The sequence below is a fragment of the Podarcis cretensis genome (assembly GCF_951804945.1).
Source record: "Podarcis cretensis genome assembly, chromosome: 14".
NCBI classification, from domain to species: Eukaryota; Metazoa; Chordata; class Lepidosauria; order Squamata; family Lacertidae; genus Podarcis; species Podarcis cretensis.
In genome coordinates, this window is record NC_137183.1 from 53,565,576 (window position 1) to 53,588,219 (window position 22,644).

At 42.1% G+C, this 22,644-nt stretch overlaps 1 protein-coding gene across 8 annotated transcripts in view; it reads left to right on the forward strand.

Moving 5' to 3' along the window:
• Positions 1-22,644, forward strand: part of SDK1 (sidekick cell adhesion molecule 1) — a 659,529-nt gene that overhangs the window by 457,494 nt on the left and 179,391 nt on the right. For all 8 annotated transcript variants that reach the window (XM_079953648.1, XM_079953647.1, XM_079953646.1 and 5 more), the window contains 2 exons: positions 13,360-13,507; positions 14,462-14,602. In XM_079953648.1, the coding sequence (XP_079809774.1) occupies positions 13,360-13,507; positions 14,462-14,602 (289 nt within the window). The remainder of the gene's footprint in view (positions 1-13,359; positions 13,508-14,461; positions 14,603-22,644) is intronic.

Sequence of the window (22,644 nt, forward strand, 5' to 3'; positions counted from 1 at the left end):
TCTGGGAGGAGGCTGGAAAAGGGCAACCAAATGGATCCAGCATGTGAAACTCTCTTGTCCTTTTTATACAGTGCAAGAAGCCGCTTTGCCATTCAGCTTTCTTCTTTTCCTTAAAAGCTTAAGGGAGGAGCAGCCTTTGAAAAGGTTTAGTTTGATTGTCAAGAGGAGGATTGCTATTTAAATTTTAAAGGTACTCTGCGAACTTGCTCAATCCTTGGCTCCACGAGAAAGCAAATCTCCCCCCTCCAACCACGTTTTTCTGTGCAAAGCAGAGTGCCCAGGAGATGAATAGGGTTCGTTTATATTAGTTTTCTGTTTAATCTCCTCTTCCTGCCAGATCTTTTATCTTCTACCAGGAGAAGGGAAGAAGAATAAATAAAGTATTCTACAGATGCGGCATATAAACAGAGCACAACCCTAAGCTGGTAGAGAGATTAATAGGCTCCATTGTTGAATCAAACTGTTCACTAGATCAAGTGGCTTGGGTTAAGCACTCTCGAGTGGTGTTTACAGTTGAGGTTAATGGATGAAACCAAATTGCTCCATGAAACAGACCGGTGACAATTAGGTCATCTATGGACATTTAGCATTCTAGTTAGAAGGTGGTGGTTCTTCTTCTTCTTCTTCTTCTTCTTCTTCTTCTTCTTCTTCTTCTTCCTCTTCTCCTCCTCCTCCTCCTCCTCCTCCTCCCCCTCCTCCTCACTATTTATTAGTTTAGCCTCGCCTTAGTTTCTCTTTCCTATTCATTTTTGTTCATTCTTTAGTCACCACACAACACACATTATTTTGATTCATAAGAGAACTGTGAAAGACAAACAAATGGTGGTGAAAGGAGGGGTCTCCGCTATTATTGAGTGGGTGGGGATATGAACATCTTTGCTATATTCCATCTGTGATTCACATAGCATTGGGTCTCATCCAGCTCCTGCAATCAATCAGTAGTTCTCCCACATTTTGCTGCTCAGCACCTATACCATACTTGGAAGTCAAACACACACACACACACACACACAGAAAAGTATGTGTCCTTAGGACTGAAACTTAGGATTGAAAGTTTTTAATATGCATGTATGGAATGGGCTCCAGGATTTGATACAAAGGCCATGAGGAGAAAATCCATCTTGTTGTTTTTTTTTTTTTTTTAAATAATTTTTATTGCATTTTTCACAAAAAGGAACAAAAAAGCAAATTTTCACAAACATTACAAAAAGAAAAATTTTCACAAACATTACAGAAGAAAAAAAAAACATAGACAAAAAAAGAAGAGAAAAAAGGAGATTTTAACATAAAAAAACAAAAAAAAAAATCCCTCACTTTCCAATTATTACCTTCAAAACCTTATTTTCCTTACTTCCACCCGCCTCCCGATCTTGTATTCTATGTAATAATTAGTTCAGCAAGCTCAATCTTTGTTCATTTTGATTCTTAATCCCTCCCTTTGTGCTCTTATTTAACTCAGTCACTAGAACCCCTTCTTTCCTTTTCAATGTCCTCAACATTCAAAGATTTTACAGTGTTTTTGTAGATAAACTTTAAACTTCTTCCAGTCCTCTTCCACCTGCTCTTCTCCTTGATCTCGAATTCTGCCAGTCATTTCAGCCAGTTCCATATAGTCTATTACTTGCATCTGCCATTCTTCCAGAGTGGGTAGATCTTGTGTCTTCCAATACTTTGCGATGAGTATTCTTGCTGCTGCTGTAGCGTACATAAAGAAAGTTCTATCCTTCTTTGGCACCAATTGGCCGACCATGCCCAGAAGAAAGGCCTCTGGTTTCTTCAAGAAGGTATACTTAAATACCTTTTTCAGTTCATTATATATCATCTCCCAGAAAGCCTTGATCCTTGGGCACGTCCACCAAAGGTGAAAGAATGTCCCTTCAGTTTCTTTGCATTTCCAACATTTATTATCGGGCAAATGGTAGATTTTTGCAAGTTTGACTGGGGTCATGTACCACCTATATATCATTTTCATAATATTCTCTCTTAAGGCATTACATGCCGTGAATTTCATACCGGTGGTCCACAACCGTTCCCAGTCAACAAACATAATGTTATGACCAACGTCTTGTGCCCATTTTATCATAGCAGATTTTACCATTTCATCCTCAGTATTCCACTTCAACAGCAAGTTATACATTCTCGACAATATCTTAGCATTGGGTTCTAACAATTCTGTTTCCAACTTTGATTTTTCCACCTGGAAGCCAATTTTCCTGTCCAAATGATAGGCCTCTCTTATTTGAAAATAATGTAACCAGTCTCGCACCTTATCCTTAAGTTTCTCATAGCTTTGCAATTTCATTTTATCTCCCTCCTGCTCCAGAATTTCCCAATATTTTGGCCAGTTAGATTCCATATTGAGTTTTTTTAAGGCCTTTGCTTCCATAGGTGAGAGCCACCTAGGGGTTTTATTTTCCAATAAATCTTTGTATTTCATCCAGACATTAAACAATGCTTTCCTGACAATATGGTTTTTAAATGTCTTGTACACTTTAGCCTTACCGTACCACAAGTATGCATGCCACCCAAAAACGTTATCATATCCTTCCAAATCCAAAATATCCGTGTTTTCAAGAAGTAGCCAATCCTTCAGCCAGCAAAAAGCTGCTGCTTCATAATATAACTTAAAGTCCGGCAGGGCAAACCCCCCTCTTTCCTTTGCGTCAGTAAGAATTTTGTATTTTATTCTGGGCTTTTTGCCCTGCCAGACAAATCTAGAAATTTCTTTTTGCCACTTCTCAAAACAGTCCATTTTGTCAATGATTTGTAGCGTCTGAAACAAAAACAACATTCTTGGCAATACATTCATTTTGATAACAGCAATTCTACCCAGTAAGGAAAGTTTCAAGTTTGTCCAAATTTCAAGATCTTTTTTCACTTCTGACCAACACTTCTCGTAATTATCTTTAAATAAATTTACATTCTTCGAAGTCAAGTTCACCCCTAGATATTTCACTTTTTTCACCAATATTAAACCTGTTTCTTCCTGAAACCTTTCCTTCTCTACTGCTGTCAGATTTTTCTCTAAAACCATAGTTTTTGATTTATTCAATTTAAAACCTGCCACCCGACCAAATTCTTGTATTATTTCCAGTGCTCTTTTAGAACTAGGGATTGGCTCCTGTAGCGTCAGTACTAAGTCATCTGCATAGGCTTTAAGTTTATAGTGTTTAACCCCGACCTGTATACCCTGAATCTGTTGGTCCCTTCTAATCATATTCAGCAAGACCTCCAGGACTGAAATAAAAAGCAAAGGGGAAATTGGGCAGCCTTGTCGTGTCCCTTTCTCTATCTTAACTTCTTCCGTTACTGCATTATTCACTATTAATTTCGCCTTCTGTTCTGAGTAAATCGCGCCTATACCGTTTCCAAACTTTTCTCCAACCCCCATCCCTTGCAAATTTTTCCTCATAAAGCTCCAGGAAATATTGTCAAAGGCTTTCTCCGCATCAATAAATATTAAAACAGCTTTTGTATTTATATTAACTTGTAGCTTTTCTAAAATGTCAATTAAGTTTCTCGTGTTATTTGACAATTGTCTGCCTGGGAGAAAGCCAGCTTGGTCTTTATGAATCATTGTTGCTAAAACTTTTTTCAATCTTCTAGCTAAAATATCAGCAAAAATTTTATAATCCACATTAAGTAGGGATATGGGGCGGTAGTTCTTTAGTTGTGTCTTTTCTATCTCATTTTTCGGTATAAGCGTGATGTAAGCTTCTTTCCACGACTCCGGCGCTCTTTTCCCTTCCATAATTTCATTGCCAACCTCCATTAGAGGTTGAATTAAGTAATCTTTCATGTCTTTGTAGTATTTGGAGGTTAGCCCATCCGGGCCTGGAGACTTGCCTAGTTGCAAGTTCTTAATGGCACCTTCAACCTCCTGTTCAGAAATTTTATCGTTCAGTATTAATTTATTCTCTTGAGAGATTTTTTGTAATCCATTTGTTTCCAAAAATTTCTCGATTTTGATCTCATTCTGTGGCCCTTGTGAATACAGTTGTTTAAAGTATCTCTGGAAGCAGTCTTGAATCTCCCGTGGGTTTTGTATATTTCGTCCATTTACTTCAAGATTGGTAACAGTATTTAATTTCTGTCTTTTCTTCAGCTGCCAAGCTAGCAGCTTTCCACACTTATTGGCCGATTCGAAGGTTTTTTGTCTCATTTGTTTAATTTTCCATTCTATATCCTGGTTAACCATTTTCAAATATTGTGCCTGATGTAATTTAATTTCTCGTAGAATGTCCTGTGACTTAGGTTTAGTCCTTAATCTCTTCTCGCCTTCTCTAATTTTCTCTAAAATCTTTTCTTTCTTCTCCTCTTGAAATTTCCTCTTTATAGCATTTTGCTGGATCAAAAACCCCCTCATTACGGCTTTACTTGCATCCCAGATTACTCTTTTCTCCACGGTAGTCTTCAAATTTATCTCAAAGTAGTCTTTTAGTGTTTTTTGGGCCTTTTTCACAATTTCAGAGTCTCTGAACAAGGTGTCATTCATTCTCCATCTAAAGGAACCAGTGGGTGTTAGTTTCATATCCATCTTCACTGGGTTATGGTCGGAGCAGATTTTGGGGCAGATTTCCACCTTTCGAATCTTGGGTGCCATCCCTCTTGTAATCCAAATTTGGTCTATTCTAGTCCAGGTCAAATTGGCTTCAGAGAAGAAGGTCCCCTCTCTACCTAGGGGATTTTTAGTTCTCCAAATATCAATCAAGTCCATATTGTCTGTCAATTCAAAAAAGGTCTTTGGTAGTCTTCCATCTTTTGTGACTACTTGTCTTTCAGATTTATCCATATATGTCGAGACAACGCCATTCATATCTCCCATCAAAATGATATTTCGATCTATAAAGTCCATTAACGTCTCATGCAGTTTCTTATAAAACTCTGATTTCCCCTCATTAGGTGCATAGACTCCAATTATTACTAATTTCTCTCCTTGGAATTGTATTTCAATTGCCACAAATCGTCCATGTTCATCTTTAAGGAGAAACTTTGGTGATAATTTCTCTTTTGCGTAGATCACAACTCCTCTTTTTTTTACTTTGTCTGATGAAATAAAGTCTTGGCCTAACTTTTTATTTATCAATAATTTCCTTTGGAGTCTTGTTATATGTGTTTCTTGTAAGCAAATTAGGTCCAGTTGTTCCTTTTTCAGAATATGAAAAATCCTCTTCCTTTTGCTGGGGGAGTTCAAACCTCGAACATTCCAAGTTAACATCTGCAGAGACATGTTGTTGTTATTCTGATGTTCCACCAGTTGCTCCTAGAAGTTGCTCTTGGTTTGTCGGCGGTATCTCTTTCCGTTGGTCCAGTCCCAAGAGAGTTCTTCCTAAGTCAGGTGGTCCCAGTCCTAATATTTCCGAGTCTTTTGTTCTGGCCTCTCTTTGTAATTCTTCTCCAAAATTTCTCAGAAAACTCTCTTTATCTTCCTCTGATCTTATCTTAATTTTCTTTCCTTTAAATGTAAACGAGAGGCCTTGTGGGAATTCCCACCTGAACAAAATTCCGTTTCTTTTTAGCAGGTCCACCAAATTTCCGTAATTGGTTCTAAGATCAAGCAGGTATTTCGGGATATCTTTAAAAATCTCAATTCTCACCCCTTGGATATCGAGTGCTTTCTGGTAGTGTAGACTCAGTATTTTATCTCTTTCCTCTTTTGTCCTTAGAGCAATCAAGCAGTCTCTCGGCCTATTTTTCCTCTTAACCCTTCCCAATCGAAAAGCACTCACTATCTTAAATTCTTCTTTCTCTGGATCCAGGTCCCAGCACTCCTCAAATTCCGATGTCAACAATTCTATCAAGTCTCCTTCTTCTATTTCTGGGACCGATCTAATTCTCAAGTTGGTCTGTTTCTCTTTAAGTTCAATCAAAGAGAATTGTACCTTGTATTCGTCCAATTTTTTATTTATTGGTGGTATCTTTTGTTCTACTGCCAATACCCTCTCTTTGGCTTCCTCCGCTGTCTTCTTTGTCTCTTTAGACTCCTGCACCAGTCTGTCAATCGCCTGGGTGTTAGAATTCACATTCGTCCCCAAATCGTTTACTTTTTGCCCCAGGTCCTTAATAGTTGAAGTATTTTGATCAATCTTAGCTGTCAAATTTTGCAGAGCCGATAAAATCTTGTCTAATGTTGCAGAATCCGATCCTGTTCCTTTTGATTCTTCCCTTTCTGTGGCTTGTGGGACAGAGAGTCCTGCTGATGATGTTCTTCTATGCTGGAGTTGCTGCTGTGCCTGCAGCTGCTGCTGTTGTTTAATTTTTGCTCTTGTTGATACTTTATCTGGAGGCTGTAACTTGTCTGGTTGTTTCTCTTCCATTGCTTGCCTCTAGAAATCAAGGTCACTCACACAATTCCCAAGCTTCCTTCTTAACTATAAACAATAGCAGCTGCAGTGGAAAATCCCCAGCTATAACACACAGTTCCTCTAGGGGAGCAGAATACCAAGTTGTTTCTTCAATAATTGTTAAACAGTAACTTCATCCGCTCCCCAGTTATCTTTCCAATTTGTTGCAAGAGTAAAAGAGTAAAAAAGTTATAAATTTGGAGGCTCCCTTGATTGTTACCAGTCCTTCTAAGCATTCAGTAGCAAAAGTTACAATGTCCATAAACAGTACTTTCACAGTAGCCTTGCATTTATTTAAGACAGACCGGCAGATCAGTGTTAAAAGTAAAGTGGTGGATTTTTTATCCCCCCTTCCCTACTTGGGGGGGGGGGTTTCTTTTGCTCTGACAGTGAAATTTAGCTCTTTATATAAAACAAGTCAATGGTTCAAAGTTCCCTTGTCCCTTGCTTTTATTCTATTTACAGGATCGGCGAAGCGGACTTCCTGTTTGCACTTTGCCGATTTCAGGTCCGAATTTTAAATTAAATTCAAGTTCAAAGTCCCGATCAAAGTTTCTAGTTTCAGGTTCAAATTTCAAGTTCAAGTTTCTAGTTTCAAGTTCAAATTCAAATTCAAAGTCAAAGTCCGATACTTGGTCTTAACTTTGATCTTTCCAAGTTCCCAATTCTTACTCACGGATAGCTGTTTTAATCCGATGTTTCACAGGAAAAAGGCCAGCGCTCTCCGGTAACTGCTATGCAGCTTCACTCCGCAGAAGTAGCGATCGGCTCCAGCACAGCGCTACACCCCCGCTCCGCTCCGGAGCTCTTTTCAGGGCTCCTTTGACAGTTCGGGGGGGCGCAAAGCGTGCCCGCTGAGCCCCACGGCCCCAGGCTTCACCCGCCTGTGGGTTTTTTGAGGGTCCTCCGCTTCGCTGTAGCGGTGGACCCGATTTCTGCGGAGCTTCCCCCTCCGTTTCAGAGGGTATCCGCCATTACCGATGGCGCCGCCTCCGGAAGTCCATCTTGAGTCCTACATGAAGGGAGACACTGAATTTAATTCCATGAGTAGAACATCCCTAATATGTAGGTCTACTCCCGAGCAGGACTAGCGTTGTTTCTTTGTTTCTCTTTCAGCAGCTTTCCAGGGGTGTTTGGAAAACAGCATTTTGGTTCAGTGCTGTGATTTACTAGAGAATAACTTGGTCCAATAAATCCAGATAGCTTTGGTGCACACACATCATTGAATCACAGCTATCACAGATACAGGGAAATCTTTTGTCAGGCCAGCTTTTTTGTTGATGGCTTCCTGCAAGTTTCCAGGCTTCCTTGCACTCTTCTTCAAGTGACAGCCTCTCCTAATATTCCTGGTTCCCACTGTGCCAGAAATTGGACTTTCTCCCCCCAAAAAACCCTGTTTCAATAAATATATTTTGAGACGCAGCCTTCATAACTCAGCTGGCAGACTATCCTACTGGAAGTTAACTTGTTCTTGTTCTTGTTCTTGCCAGCAAAGCTCTGAATTAGTGATGCTGGTGTGACGTTTCCCCCGTACAGTTTCTCGTCATTATTACACAGTCATTGACTTCACCCTAGCAACCACGAAGAGCAGAAATAGAAGACTGTGATGCCTGGATGTGATGCCATTTTCTTTAGATGGAATCTCTGAAGTTGCTTGATTATTGCAGAATGAAACATGAATGAAACATGAAAAGAGCTGGTATTACCTTTTCACAAAATGCTATTTTACGTTTTCAAATCAGTTTAGTGCTGGGGCTCCAGAAGGTAGAGTAATTCCTTTTTGTGAAGATTCTGGGCAGCCTGGAACATCTCCTGAAAATGCACTGCTACTGCAGAGAATGTTTGCCTCTTTTCACACCAGCCATTATATGTCCGCCCCTGCACCCCCAATGTGCCAGTTTTGTGTTTTCATTTTACCCTTGCTTAGAGATCTCTTCTCTTTCACATTGTGATCTTAGCCAGTCAGGACCATCTGGTGAAAGTGAGGGTGTCAGGGGCAAAACTAGGCTTTATTTCACTTGGGTTAAAAACCCAGTTTAACATTCCACACATGCATTTGCGCGCGCGCGCACACACACACACACACACACACACACACACACACAAAGGCTGGGAGCCTCAATGGTACCCCTCTGGAGGCTTTACCTGGGACAAAAACCCAGCTAACCCCTCTCCCCCTAGCTATGGCTCTGAGGATGTCACAGCAGCATCCATGTGGTCCCAGAATGTGAAGGTAATTGAAGCTTGTTCTTGTCAATATTTCCTGAATGGGAAATTAGTTTCCTTCTGTTTGTGGAGATCCCTGAAATGTCACTGAAAGCCAAGAGTCCCTTCTGATGCTGATGAAAGAAGTTATTTCTTCTTCCCACCTCTCAGGCATTCAGAGCAATGCCACCTCAGATTTAAAAGAGGGCACTTGTCTTTCTCACATGTATTGCATTTTCATTCCTCTGCAGCAAACTTTCTAATGCCATGCTGGAAATGAAGAAACTCAAGTTTGTGAGAAACAGAAATTGTCAGTGAGGCAGCTTACATTGGTGGTGAGCAGAAGCTGGTAGATCAGGATCTACTGGCAAATCTCTGGATGATTTGCAGTAGGTCAGCAAGGACTTCTTACTCCCAATTGTTTAGCAGTAGCAACAACAGGACAACTTTCACCACCTAAATTAGGTTAGTGAAATGAAGAAAGTTAACAAGGAGTGGTTTTTTGTGTAAAATTATTGTGAGCTCACTCCAAATTCCTAGGCTCTGAATGTGCTCAGTGGCACCCTGTTCTAAAACTGTAATTCTTTCACACCTGGCTCTAGTTGGTAGATCTTGGGGTTTTAGTAAAGAAATACAGTGTGGTACCTTGGTACTTGAAGGGCTTGGCTCCTGAACAAATTGTTGGCCAATTGCAGTATGGTAGCGCTGCAGAGAGCTTGCTGGGGAGATCATGCATTAAAAAGGGACTCCAAAATAACTTAAACATGGTTTTAATTACAAAAACAAAAACTCCTTATACACTAAATACATCAACAACAAACCAGACCCAACCACCAACCCATCCCCCAGGGTAAAGGGAGAGCTAGGTGCTGCTCCTTATATACTACACCCAATTGCTGACACAGCTTAATCAATACAACTCAGCAGCACCTGCTATGTTTCACATCTGTAAAGCTGGGTCTCGTTATTTTGCTCTGGCCCTTGCTCTGGCCCCTTAAAGACATACACATTGGGTGGAACAATGATAAACCTTTACATTTAAAGAAACCATTCAACACAAATCAGCTCCTGAACACTGCAAACCTGGAAGTAAGTGTTCTAGTTTGCCAACATTTTTGGAAGCTGAACATCCGACGCGGTTTCCGCTTGAGTGCAGTAAGCTCCAGCAGCCAATTGCAAGCCACGCCCTGGTTTTCGAACGGTTTCAGGATTCGAATGGACTCCCGGAACAAATTAAGTTCAAGAACCAAGATACCACTGTAAATAAAATTGACAAACCTGAAGTGGGCCCATCCCTGACTATACTATCAACACCATCTTTCTTTGGAGAACACGTTCTCAGAGATGTTTAGGCTAAATAACATACTCAAAGTATGTCACACACACACACAAACTCTTTGAGGTATGCAGAATCCCCAGGAAAATCTGCATTGAGGTTTGCAGCAGTGAGCTGATTTGGCTGAGAAAGTCACAGTTCTATACCTGCATGAAAGCTGAAAAGGGAGATATTCCAAGCTCACTATGAATTTCATTAGAGGCCTTCAGCCAGAGCTGCTCCTGGGTGTGGCGCTGTCAATGGGCTGCCAAACAGATGGGTTGAGAAATACACAGCCCATCTGTCCTTATCATGCTCATTTCCTCCTTTATTAAAATGTTAATGAATATAGTTTTTATTTATTATGCGGTGACATGTGCATCAGCATCCCTTTTCAGTGGAGAAATGCTCAATCTGCTTAACCATGTGGTCTGGAGGGGGGGCTTCTTCCTCTCCCAGACATAAACTTCTCATCGCAGAAGTTCCTTGCAAAGTTAAGAGAATGACTGTCGAGTCTGAAACAGCTTTCACACCTGGTGGGAATTGGAAAGCAACCAGTTTTTAAAGCGGGTAGGAAATAGAGGATATTTGAAAAGCTCATATAAATCTGTGGTACATCCAAACTTTGAGACCAAGGAATGCATCTTGATAGTCCATTCCAAAAGGCACAGCTGAACTGTCGTTCATCAGTAAATATATATACATAGATCTCAGTGATGGCCACCAATTTGGATGGCTTTAAAAGAAGATTGGACAAATTCATGGTGGAGAAAGCTATCAATGACTGCTAGAAACAAAGCCTTATAAAAAACGGTTGAGGGATTTGGGGGTGTTAAGTCTGGAGAAGAGGAGACTGAGAGGTGATACAATAGCCATTTTAAACAATCTGAAGGGTTGTCAGGTTGAAGATGAAATACACCTATTTTCTCCTGCTCCAGAGGGGAAGACTCAAAGCAATGAATTCATATTACAAAAAGGAGATTCCAGCTAAACATTAGGAAGAACTTTCTGACAATAAGAGCTGTTTCACAGTAGAATGGTCTCCCTCGGGAGGTTGCAGACTTTCCCTCGCTGAAGGTTTGAAAGCAGAGGTTGGATAGTCATCTGTCAGGGATTCTTTGGCTGTGTTTTCTGAGGGTTGGACTAGAAGACCTTTGGCGTCCCTTCCAACTCTACCATTCTATGATTCTTTGATTCTTTGATGGCTGTGCTCTGCCTCCATACTCAAAAGTAGTATGCCTTTCTGAATACCAGTTACTGGAACCTCACCCCCCCCCCCAGGTGATGGGAGTGCTCTTGTTCTCAGGTCTTGCTTCCGAGTTTCCTAAAGGCATCTGGTTGGCCACGATGAGAACAGGATGCTGAACTAGATGGGCCTTTGGCCTGATCCAGCAGCCTCTTCTTATATTCTTAGGTTCTTACTATGCACAGTACAGTGGTGCCCCGCAAGACGAATGCCTCGCAAGACGAAAAACTCGCTAGACGAAAGAGTTTTCCGTCTTTGAGGTGCTTCGCAAGACGAATTTCCCTATGGGCTTGCTTCGCAAGACGAAACGTCGGGCGAGTTCTTGTGAGTTTTTTTCCTTCCCCCCCTTTTCTAAGCCGCTAAGCCGCTAATAGCCGCTAAGCCGCTAATAGCCACTAAGCCGCTAATAGCGCTAAGCCGCTAAGCCGCTAATAGCCATGCTTCGCAAGACGAAAAAACCGCAAGATGAAGAGACTCGCGGAACGGATTAATTTCGTCTTGCGAGGCACCACTGTTCCTAACAATGTGACATAAGAACAGGTCCTTGCCCACACATGCACCACCTTTCCACGATTCAAAGTGGTTGTTTCTTTTCAAAGAATGAATAAAGGAAATGCAGTTACAGCTGGAGGTGAGGGCTAAGGATTCATTCCGAAGACTTCAAGAAGTAGTGGGTCTTTGAGTGAAGATCAGAAGCAAGAGAGAAAGCGGTGGCATTAAGTTGGCATTCTGAGAATGAAATGACTGTTTTAAGTAACAGTTCTGGGAGCGAGATTATGGGGAGAGATAACAAAAGGAGTTAGTATTGCAGGATGCTTCCCACACAGGGTGAGTGTAAGGGCAGCTTTTCACATTATGTTTTGAAAATGCAAGTGCTCTTCATGACACACTTCCATAGTGAAAATGGTTTAAGTGTTGTTTGATAGGTGCAATCATCTTGTGCTGTTGGCTCTGAGTGCCTTTCTGCAGTTCGTGTGTGCAGAATTTTGGCCTGGTCAGGGTTGCATTGCACGGCTGAGCAAAGGATGGGTGGCCCTGGCTTGGTTCTGGAGATATGTAGTTCTCTGAAAGCAAGAAATCTCTAACAGTAAATTTTCCACACCAACCTGCAATTCAAAGGATTATTTGGGGGAAGCAATTGCAGTTAAACGGCATATCGAACCATTATGGACAAAAATCCACTATGGAAAATCACATAAAGCCATTACTATGGAGAAATACTGAACTTCTGTGCCCCTTTCAGAATTGTGTTGTATGTGGAGGTTATGCACATGAAAGTCTGGTTCTTATATTGCATTTTCAGCTATGTTCAGACATGGGTATAACATGAAGGAGAGAGCTCATATCTTTAAGAGGTAATGTCAGAAAAAGCCTTAAGAAGATTATGGTTCTTCAACTTAGAAAAGACTGCAGCTAAAGGGAGGACACGATAAAAGGTATATAAAATAATTACAAGGTGGATTAACAGGTTAATTTTAATTGGATGTTAATCTGTTCCTTTATGAAAATGTGTTCATTGCTGCTGGTGGGGTTGCTGTAAACATAGCTGTCCAAGCAAAGAATGAGAGAATGCTATTTTTTTCAGGAGAGTAAATTATGTATCTGCTAATTCAATACAACCCGTTACCTTGATTAAATATCCGGAAAGTATCCCTTTTATTAAGCTGCTTCCGTATTTATTTTAATAAGTTAATCAGTTGATTAATTGGTTGAAAGTGAGACTATTCATTGACTAACAGTCCAACTCTAAGAGCATTTACTTGAAAGTAAGAACCATTGATTTGAACTGAGCTTGCTTATTCTCAGCAAATAGGGGTGGGGAGAATAGTGGGTGTGAAAAAATGCAAATATTCTCAGAACTGGCATGTTTTCTCCAGATATTTCAGACCCTTCCCATGCCTTTATCTTCATAGTAATCAATGAGGCTAAATAGTTTGAGGCCAAGTGTCCTGGATTAATGGTTCTAGGGAATGAGAAACCTTTGATCAGTTGATAGCCCTAATTTGGAAATTATGAATAGATTTCACTGTTCCATTTGGAATACTTCTATGCAGGGTGCTTTGCAATGGTGAGGTTGAAATATAAGGCTTGACAAATCAATGCAAGATGTAAATAGCAATGGCAAGTGGAATAAAGGTGTTCCACAAGGAATGGACTTTTCTGTTGTTGACATCTTGTGGGTCATCCAGATCTGATTACTTGCTATACTAGTCAAATGCTGATGCCATTATTCTGCTTCCCTCCACCAGACTCTCCGTGGAAAGTGCACCTCTCAGACATTGATCCAAAGATGACCAGCATCACTGTGAGCGGCTTAACTCCTGCCCGCACCTACCAATTCAGAGTGTGTGCCGTGAACCGAGTGGGCAAGGGCCACTACAGCATAGAAACCAGCAGGTACCATGAAACAAAACCCCTCTGTGACCATTAAGTGATCATAGCTCTGGATATAAGTATGCTTGGGAAAACAAGGACCACTATGTTAGATATAATCAACATATTTTGACCTTTCTAGTCATTGCTCCTCTTAAGCCACTGAAAACTGTGACCAGAAAACCCATATTCTGAAATCAAAATAATTTAAGTACAAAATATAGCTCCGTTGCACATTTTTTTTTTGAGGTGGTTATAAGCATGATGGGGGAGTTTAAAGGTTTTGAGAAGCACACATAGACTGGGTGACCTGAGTGTTCAAGACCATTCCGTTGCTTTTGGAAACTTCACCCCACCTGTCACTTTCTAAACGTTTTGGGCAGATATTATGTTCTTGTAAATTCTTCAAAGCACCCCCACCCCCTTGCGGAGTGCGAGGAGACTCTCAGGAATGCTGAGACTAGCCATTTAAGTCTTTACTTGTCAAGATGAGCATTGAACGAGTAGGGATGTGCAATGGTTATAACATTTCCTTTGGACATTGATCTGTCCCACAAAACATAAAGGGGGGGGGGCGAAATTCCACCTTTGGTTTCCAATGCATTGGTCTTTTGTTGAACCCAAAATTTAGAGGGCTTTGAAATGCAGAGATTTTGAGATAAAGAGCTGGAGTGAAGGAGGTGGGTATATTATATGGTGGGTGGAGAAATTTGAAGGAAATCATGCATTCTTGGCTGTTGTGTAAATTCATTCAGACGTGCAATCATTTTGAGAGATCATGGCAAGCTGAGTGATTCAGACAAAATAAAGTTATCCCAGCAGCTGTCGCTCTTGTTGCTTGCTTAATTGGCTTTCTACTATGTTGATTTGTTGCAACTATTTCAACTAGACCTCTGAAAACAACACTATATTGTCTTTAAGTGAAGACATCAGCTAAGGGTCTTTTTGCCATTTTCTTCCATGCCTGACTGCATGTAGATTGATGTTACCTGAAGAACCTCCAAGTGCATCACCCAAAAATATTGTGGCTAGCGGGCGGACCAATCAGTCTATCATGGTTCAGTGGCAACCCCCTCCTGAAAGTGAACACAACGGGGTTCTCCATGGCTACATCCTACGGTAAGTGAGCTTCACCTGCCCTAAAATGTCTGAAGTCTGTCTAAGCTATGAATAAAAGTGATGCTGAACTACGTCTCATTGTGACATCTGGCAAACAAGAATTTGAAGAAAGTATATTGATGGATCATCCCCAATTTCACCCCACTGATTATCTATAGAGATGATCTACATGTTTATCTGAGCCTGGCTTGGTAACTTCCTGGTTTCATAAAACATTTTCTCCAAGGACAGGTGAGCTTTGATGTCCCACCCTCACTTCTTGAACCTGGATCAATTCCTGGACTGGAAAAAAGTTCCTAGCTTCCCTCTATGTCCTCTCTGCCAGCCCCCAAAGCACCCACCAAAGGTTCTACTCCTCCTCCAACAGGGGTCCTACTCTTCCCCTAACACCTCACTGAATAGTTGCAGTACGAGTACATATGTACTATACCAGCTTTTCCCAACCTTGTCTCCTCCAGGTTGGACTCCAGGCTGGACTCCATCAATTCCAGCCAAAGCGGCCGATGATCAGAGCTGATTGCAGTTATAGTCCAACATCTGGAGGCCACAAAGCTGGGGAAGGTTACCTGCTCACCACATTGCAAGGACAGTATGGGGTAGCAGCTGATCGCCTGGCCCTTTCAAGCATGGCTAGTGACCTAGGATGATGGGAGTTGGAATTCAGCAACATCTGGAGGGCCACAGGTTCCCCACACTTGAGCTAGAGTGCTGGATATAGATGGGAGAAACCCTGGACACAAAACTCACTTAGTGGCCTTGGGCCTATTGCTACCTCTCAAGATTATGATAAGGTTCAAAGGTGGAGACAGTGCCCAGAGTCAGGATAATAAAATAATTATTATTGTCATTAGATGGGGCAGGTTTTTGCTCTGAGGAATGCATTGTTGATTAAGCAGAAACTCTATTAAAATGGTTTTACAAAGCTGGAAGTGCCAGACTCTGATTACCGTAATTGTTCATAGTTCAGCATTTTCAACAGCAATAAGAACACAGGAAGAACCCTGCTGGATCCAGCTAATGGCCCACCTAGTCCTATCCTGTTCTCACAGTGGCCAGCCACATGCCTGTATGAAACCTGGAAGCAGAATTTGGGCATTCTCCCTTAGTGTAATTTCCAGTGGCTCTTATTCAGAAACTTTGCTGCCTCTAACTGTCATCATGGATAGTAGCCTTCTATTTTTTGGATGAAGCATTCTCTTGACCCTCATGGTACCTTTCCTCATCTATAGTATACACTCCAGTCGAACTTCTCATATTGAGGGTTTTTTTTTAAAACAACTCCCAAACATTTTGGAGTGATTTGATCCTCTTGAGTTTGCCTTTTTTCCTCATTTTGGGGAAAGCTTCCTTTTTCAGAAATCAAATGTGAGCATGTTGGATTTTCTTGGCAATTGACTACAGTATTTACATGCACATTTAATTTGATAGCACTGTGGTCACTGCAATGCTAACAGTTCACACCAGATCCTGGTCAACACTCAAGATTAAGTCTGGGGTTGCTGCCCCTCTGGTTGGTTACATGACCAGCTGTTTGAGGGCATAGTCATTTGGGATATCTGGTGATTTTATTTCTTTGTTGTGACTGGAACACATATGTATCCAATCTGTGTGAAGAATAAAGTCACCCATTTCTGCAACATTTCCTCTTTCAGATGCTTCCTTAATTTCATTCTTCATCTCAAGATCTCCCTGACCATTTTGATCAGGGAGACAATGGCTCATCCCCAGTACTAAATTACTCTTGGGGCCCAGTATCACCACCCACAACAATTCTATGGAGGTGTCTGTTCCTTTTGGTATTTCTAGCTTGCTGAACTCAATATTCTCTTTGATGTACAGAGGGCGACGACCTCTGGGATGTCCTTCCATGTCCGTCTTATAAAGTTTATATGCAGAGAAAACCATGCTCAACTTGTCACCTCTCTTCCACCAGGTTTCCATTGAGCTCCCTATACCAGGGCTGTCCTGCAAGAGTGCTTCCGTTCTTATGTTCATATGTTTCTGCCTGTGTGCTTATCATAACTCCCAGCAGATGCACACAGGTAATAGGACAGTGATCAGATGACTATTCTAACATTGCTTTTACTGGAGCAGTGAATGGTAGCCTCCATTGGCAAACCAATGAGCCATGATCAGCTCATAGGAAATGTCCTGCCAGGGTCTGGGTGCAGGACTGAGAAAACAGTTCCTGAAACAGAAAGTGGGCTGCATCTTACTGCAGAACTGGGTAGCTCTCATCTAGTCCAGCCCTCCTCTACTAGTTCCCTCCAGTAGCTGATTAGTGAGCCTTGCTTATTTGCTTACAGAATTGAAGCCTTGCTCTTTAACTTCCCAAGCCTGTCCTTGAGAGAGATGCCGCAGGGAAGCATTGTCTGTTACTAGACTAACCTGTCTTGATGAAAGAGCAGCCCCCCCCCCAAAGTTTGCTTTCTTTTCTGTTTGCTTTCATTTTTGCTCCAGTGCAGGATGCGAGCATCTTGTTGGTTTCTGGCAGCATCAACTGTCAGCAGCATTCCCCTCCCTCCCCCCATTCCCAGCCGTAGTCTTCACTGAAGCATGCAGTTGGGAGTTGACACGCTATAGCTGTAAATTTAAACTTTGAGACTCGCAAGGTGTTGCATGCCTGTCAGGCATAGATGTTGTCAGGCCCAGAAGTAGACCACCTTTCTGTTGTCCAACTCCTCTAACACCTGAAGGTGCACTGAACCTTCCATTATAATATATGTCAAAGCTCACAGTGAGGTGGGACACAGAAGGATGTGACATTTGCAAACTGGCCATCCCTTGCTCCCTAGCAGAGAGATGCTGCACACAGAGAACCAGGAATGAGCATTAAGCCAAGAGAACAGTCCCAGGGACAACCCATGCTTTGACTGCAAGAGAATAGCAGGATGCACAGAGCATATACCAAATCAGACAGTGGGCCCATCTAAGCCAGTATGGTTTCCTCTAGCTGGCAGCAGCTACCCAGGCTATCAGATGGGGGTCTTTTGCATCATCTGCAATGGGCTCCTTTTTAAAAACTAAAATTCCCAAGAATCAGCCCTTGCTCTACGGCTGAGCTGTGGCTTCTCCACATTCTTCTATTCAGCTAGGTTTCCACTTAGATGTGTGGGGGACAATCCAGAGAGAGCCATAACTTTGCATCTGGAGTTTGGATGAATATTCTTCAAGTGTGAATTTGCAAGTGAGACAGGCCACCTTTCCTCTCTTTTGAGGGGTGAGGTGTGAAGAAAATGGGGCTGCTGTTCAAATCACAGCTCCCAGATCATGTTTCCTTCTCCCATAACATCTGGATCAACTTGACCTGTGACCCGAACTCATGACAAGTTGGTTTCCCTGATCCTGCCAGTGGAAATTAGCAGTGTTGAGCAGGGAGGGTTGGAGGAGATGCATCTTATCATGACCTCAAGATCTGGGGTCAGTTGGGCCAGGCATTACGGAGGGAGTCAATGCAGCTTGACATGGGGATGTATCCAAATACTCAGTCATACTTAGTGCACACCCATTGAAAACAGCAGGCGTAAGTTAGTCATCCATTATTATTTTTAATGGGTCTACTCTGAGTATGACTTAGATGGATGCAGTCCTGTGTTGTTTGCCACTGTGCAGCCATCAAAGCCTTGAGCAGGAAAACCTGAGGCAGGCCTGGCTTGTTGCCCAAACCCCTCCCCACAATTGTGGCTTGTTAATTTAGGGATAAATAGAAGTGCAGGCAATATAACTATTTCCATGTTTGTCGTCTCCCAGAGTCATAATGCCTCATTTGCAAGTCAGACGGCTATTTAGTCTACTTATTTCTGATATGTGGATTAGCATATTCTGAACAGCTATTGTACAGCTTGTTTCCTGAAGGGGAATAGGCAAACATCTCTCCTCCTCCCCCCTCCCTGCCTGCAAGTTCTCAGGCTTCCGAGGATTGTTTGTTTTTGATAATTATTTCCTTTCAATGTGGTTTTTCCCCTCCGCTGAGTGCAAGAACAGGGCTTTGAGGGATTCACCAGATGGCCTTGGCTTTCATGTAGGTTATAACTCCTACATAGAGACATTGATTTGATTTCTTTTCCTCTGCAACTCATATCTTTTTGTTTTAAAGTGAATATATATGTTCCTATATTTGTTCTATCATATAATCAGAGCTTGAGTTTACACACACACACACACACAAACACACACACACACACAGAGAGAGAGAGATTTTTTTGAATGAAAATTCCCATCAGTCTCAGCCAGTACATAAAAATAATTTAGAGGTGTTGTTATTGTGCTATTGTTTTTATTATATTATATTATATTTATTATTCACCCTTCATTCCAAGGTCCTGGGGTCAGTCACAACATAAAAAAATGCAACATTAAAAACAGTTCAAAACAACAATAAGATGGGTCTAAAAATTACATACCTCAAGTGTTAAAAGCCAGGTAAAGAGGTGCATTTTCAGCATTCTCTGGAAGCTGCATAATGATGGCGCCAAATGCACTCCTGTGGGGAGGGAGTTGTTGTTTTAGGAAGCTGCATATGAATCTTGTTAAATAAAGTATATGGTCCAGACCAGCTGGAGGGTACCAGGTTGGCAAAGACTGACCTGTATCCTTGTTCCTAAGAACACGAGCAGAGCCTGGTGGATCAGGCCCATGGCCCTTCTAGTCCAGCATCCATGCTCACAGTGGCCAACCCAATGCCTGCAGGAACAATGACAAGTTGTTGTAGACTAGTTCTGTCTCCACCAGTTGCACCACTTCGGGGAGGACCAGGTCTTGACAGCCTTCATGCCTTGGTAACTTCTTATGTGTCAGGAAAGGACTCACACTTCTACAGATCCCAGGTTCTGGCATCTCCATTTACAGTATCTGAGGACCAGTTACAGATAGGTAGCCGTGTTGGTCTGCCATAGTCAAAACAAAATAAAAAAATTCCTTCCAGTAGCACCTTAAAGACCAACTAAGTTAGTTCTTGGTATGAGCTTTCGTGTGCATGCACACTTCTTCAGATACACACACACACACTTCTTCGTATCTGAAGAAGTGTGCATGCACACGAAAGCTCATACCAAGAACTAACTTAGTTGGTCTTTAAGGTGCATGCACACGAAAGCTCATACCAAGAACTAACTTAGTTGGTCTTTAAGGTGCTACTGGAAGGAATTTTTTTATTTTGTAGTATCTGAGGAGGTAGAGTTGGGGAGGACCTGTGTCAGAGACTCTCAAGAAGCACCTGCCAGCCCACTGGCCTGTATGGGCAAATGGTCTGAACCAGCATAAGCCAGCTTTATATTGCCTTGTTAATACTGCACAGATTGTAATTATGTGTTTCTAAGCCACCTTCAGTGCCTATGGGTAGAAAGGTATGAATAAATGAATGAATTCAGTGTTGCGAAGTATCAGACTAGGATCAGGAAGACCTAGGTTCAAATTCTGTTCAGCTATGAAGCTTGCCCAACCTGCCTCTAGAGTAGTTGTGAGGATCAAACCAGATATTACTTTGGGTCTGGGGCTTTCTAAGGCAATGTTATCTGTCTTTTGGGGATGCAGGTGGCGCTGTGGTCTAAACCACAGAGCCTAGGCCTTGCCAGTCAGAAGGTTGGAGGTTTGAATCCCTGCGACGGGGTGAGCTCCTGTTGCTCGGTCCCTGCTCCTGCCAACCTAGCAGTTCGAAAGCACGTCAAAGTGCAAGTAGATAAATAGGTACCGCTCTGGCGGGAAGGTAAACTGCATTTCTGTGTGCTGCTCTGGTTCACCAGAAGCGGCTTTGTCATGCTGGCCACATGACCTGGAAGCTGTACGCCAGCTCCCTCGCCAAGAAAGCGAGATGAGCGCCGCAACCCCAAAGTCGTCCACGACTGGACCTAATGGTCAGGGGTACCTTTACCTTTATCTGTATTTTTATCCATCCAGTGAATTCACAAGGCAGCTTGCAGAGAAAGTGAGTGCATGTGGCATTGGACTGAATAGGAATTTTAACAACACTAAAAAAAAAAAAATGGTATGCTGTCTACCATGAATTGAGCCTTTGCATGCAGTGGATCATCATTAGAGGAGTGGTAACAGAATGGAGAGCAATTGGCCATGAAGGCAATTTGTGCCTGTTATTAGTTGCATGGATGCTACTAGAGGTGTGCAATGATGACAAGATTCACCTTGTAATTGTACCTGTAATATGTGAAAGCAACCTGATGTAGTTCAGATCCCCTCTGGGTCATTCTAATTTTCTTCTTTTTTGGATCCAAATCTGATCTATTAAATTGAAAATGTTGGCTATACAGTGGTGCCCCGCAAAACAAATGCCTCGCAAGACGGAAAACTCGCTAGACGAAAGAGTTTTCCATTTTGGAGGTTCTTTGCAAAACGAATTTCCTATGGGCTTGCTTCGCAAGACGAAAATCTCTTGCGAGTTCCTGCGGGTTTTTTTTCCTCCCCCCCCTTTTTTCTAAGCCGCTAAGCTGCTTATCCGATAAGCCGATAAGCCGCTAAAAGCCGCTAAACCGCTAATAGCGCTAATTCGCTAAGCCGTCAATGGGCTTGCTTCGCAAGACGAAAAAACTGCTAGACGAAGAGAATCGCGGAACGGATTCTTTTCGTCTTGCGAGTCACCACTGTAATGGGGAATCTAAAAATGAATGTAAATTCCCATCCTTTCCACACAAGTGTATAAAGTTTGCAGGCAAAGGAACCCCCTCAGAGTGGATTAATGCTGCCAAAATTCAGGCATACCCATATAGGGGTTTCCATGTGAGGAACCTTTACTTACTTAATTATTTTTTAAAAAAGAAAAAGTCGCTAACTTTTTTTTAAAAAACAGCCAGAAGTAGATGCAGTTTGCAGGCATCTTCTGAGGAGATGAAGCCTGTCAAATTTTAGAAAGATGCATCAGCATTCTCCCACAAGATAAGACTTTGCTATTTGTGGATAGGAAAAGAAAAATGTTTCCTTGCCCAGTTTTTTTTTTTGTGAGCAACTGGGGACCTGAAGAAGATTCCTGAGAAAGAGAACTGTGAAAGTTCTGACTATACTCAATGATTTTACTTTCTTAATTTTTTTTAAAAAGTCCTGAAAAAAATCATAATTTTTCACCACCACCCTTCATGGAAATACCTTCCCTTTCCATGAAGAAAAAGAGGGAGTGAGGTATGATTTTAAATTGATTGTTAGAGGAAAAAACAATTGGGAAAGAACCCTCTGCCACCTACTGATTCGAGTGGCCTCAGAAAATAATTCCCTTCACTTGAAAGTAAGATGTGTTGAGTGTTGGAAGATTCAGGGCAGATAAAAGAAAGTATTTCCGCATGCAGCACAGCGTTCAACTATGGAACTCGCTAAGAGGCAGCGATAGCCACCAACATGGATGGCTTTAAAAGAGGATTGGACAAATTCACGGAGGAGAGGGCTATTGAAGACTACTAGCCAGGATGGCTGTGCTCTGCCTCTGCAGTTGGGAGGGAGTGATGCTTCTGAATCCCAGTTGCTGGAAAAACCACAGGGGGAGACGAAGCTCTGGTGCTCATGTCCTGCTTCCTAGTTTCCCACAAGCAGCTGTTCAGCCGCTGTGAGAGCAGGATGCTGGACCAGATGGGCTAGTGGCCTGATCCAGTAGGTTCTTCTTGTGTTCTGCCCATCCAAAGGAAAGATTTCCCCCACCTCTTTATCCCCTCCCCTCTTGAGCTCTGGGTTTTTCCACAGAGTGACTCAGGGCACCTGATCCACACTGAGATGCCTTGTTCATGGTGAGATCTGACTCAGATGAGATCACAATCTGTTGCTCAGGGTGCACACAGAGCTGGTACACAAGCCTAGATGTTCCTATTCTTTCCTGCTCAACCCTTTTACTCGCTCTCTGGAAATCTCCAGCAAGCCATTTTCCTCCCCCAATTGTCATTATTTGTGCTATGAATGTGGTTCCACAACGAGAGCCTGATTTGCTCCTTAGCTCCATTTTGGGGCCAAAAGTCTAAGGGATAAACGTTGCTCAAACAGATTTATTGCTGCACTATGACAAAAAAAGGAAAAATCTGTAAGTGTGTGGTGAGGGGGCATGCAAAGGGAAG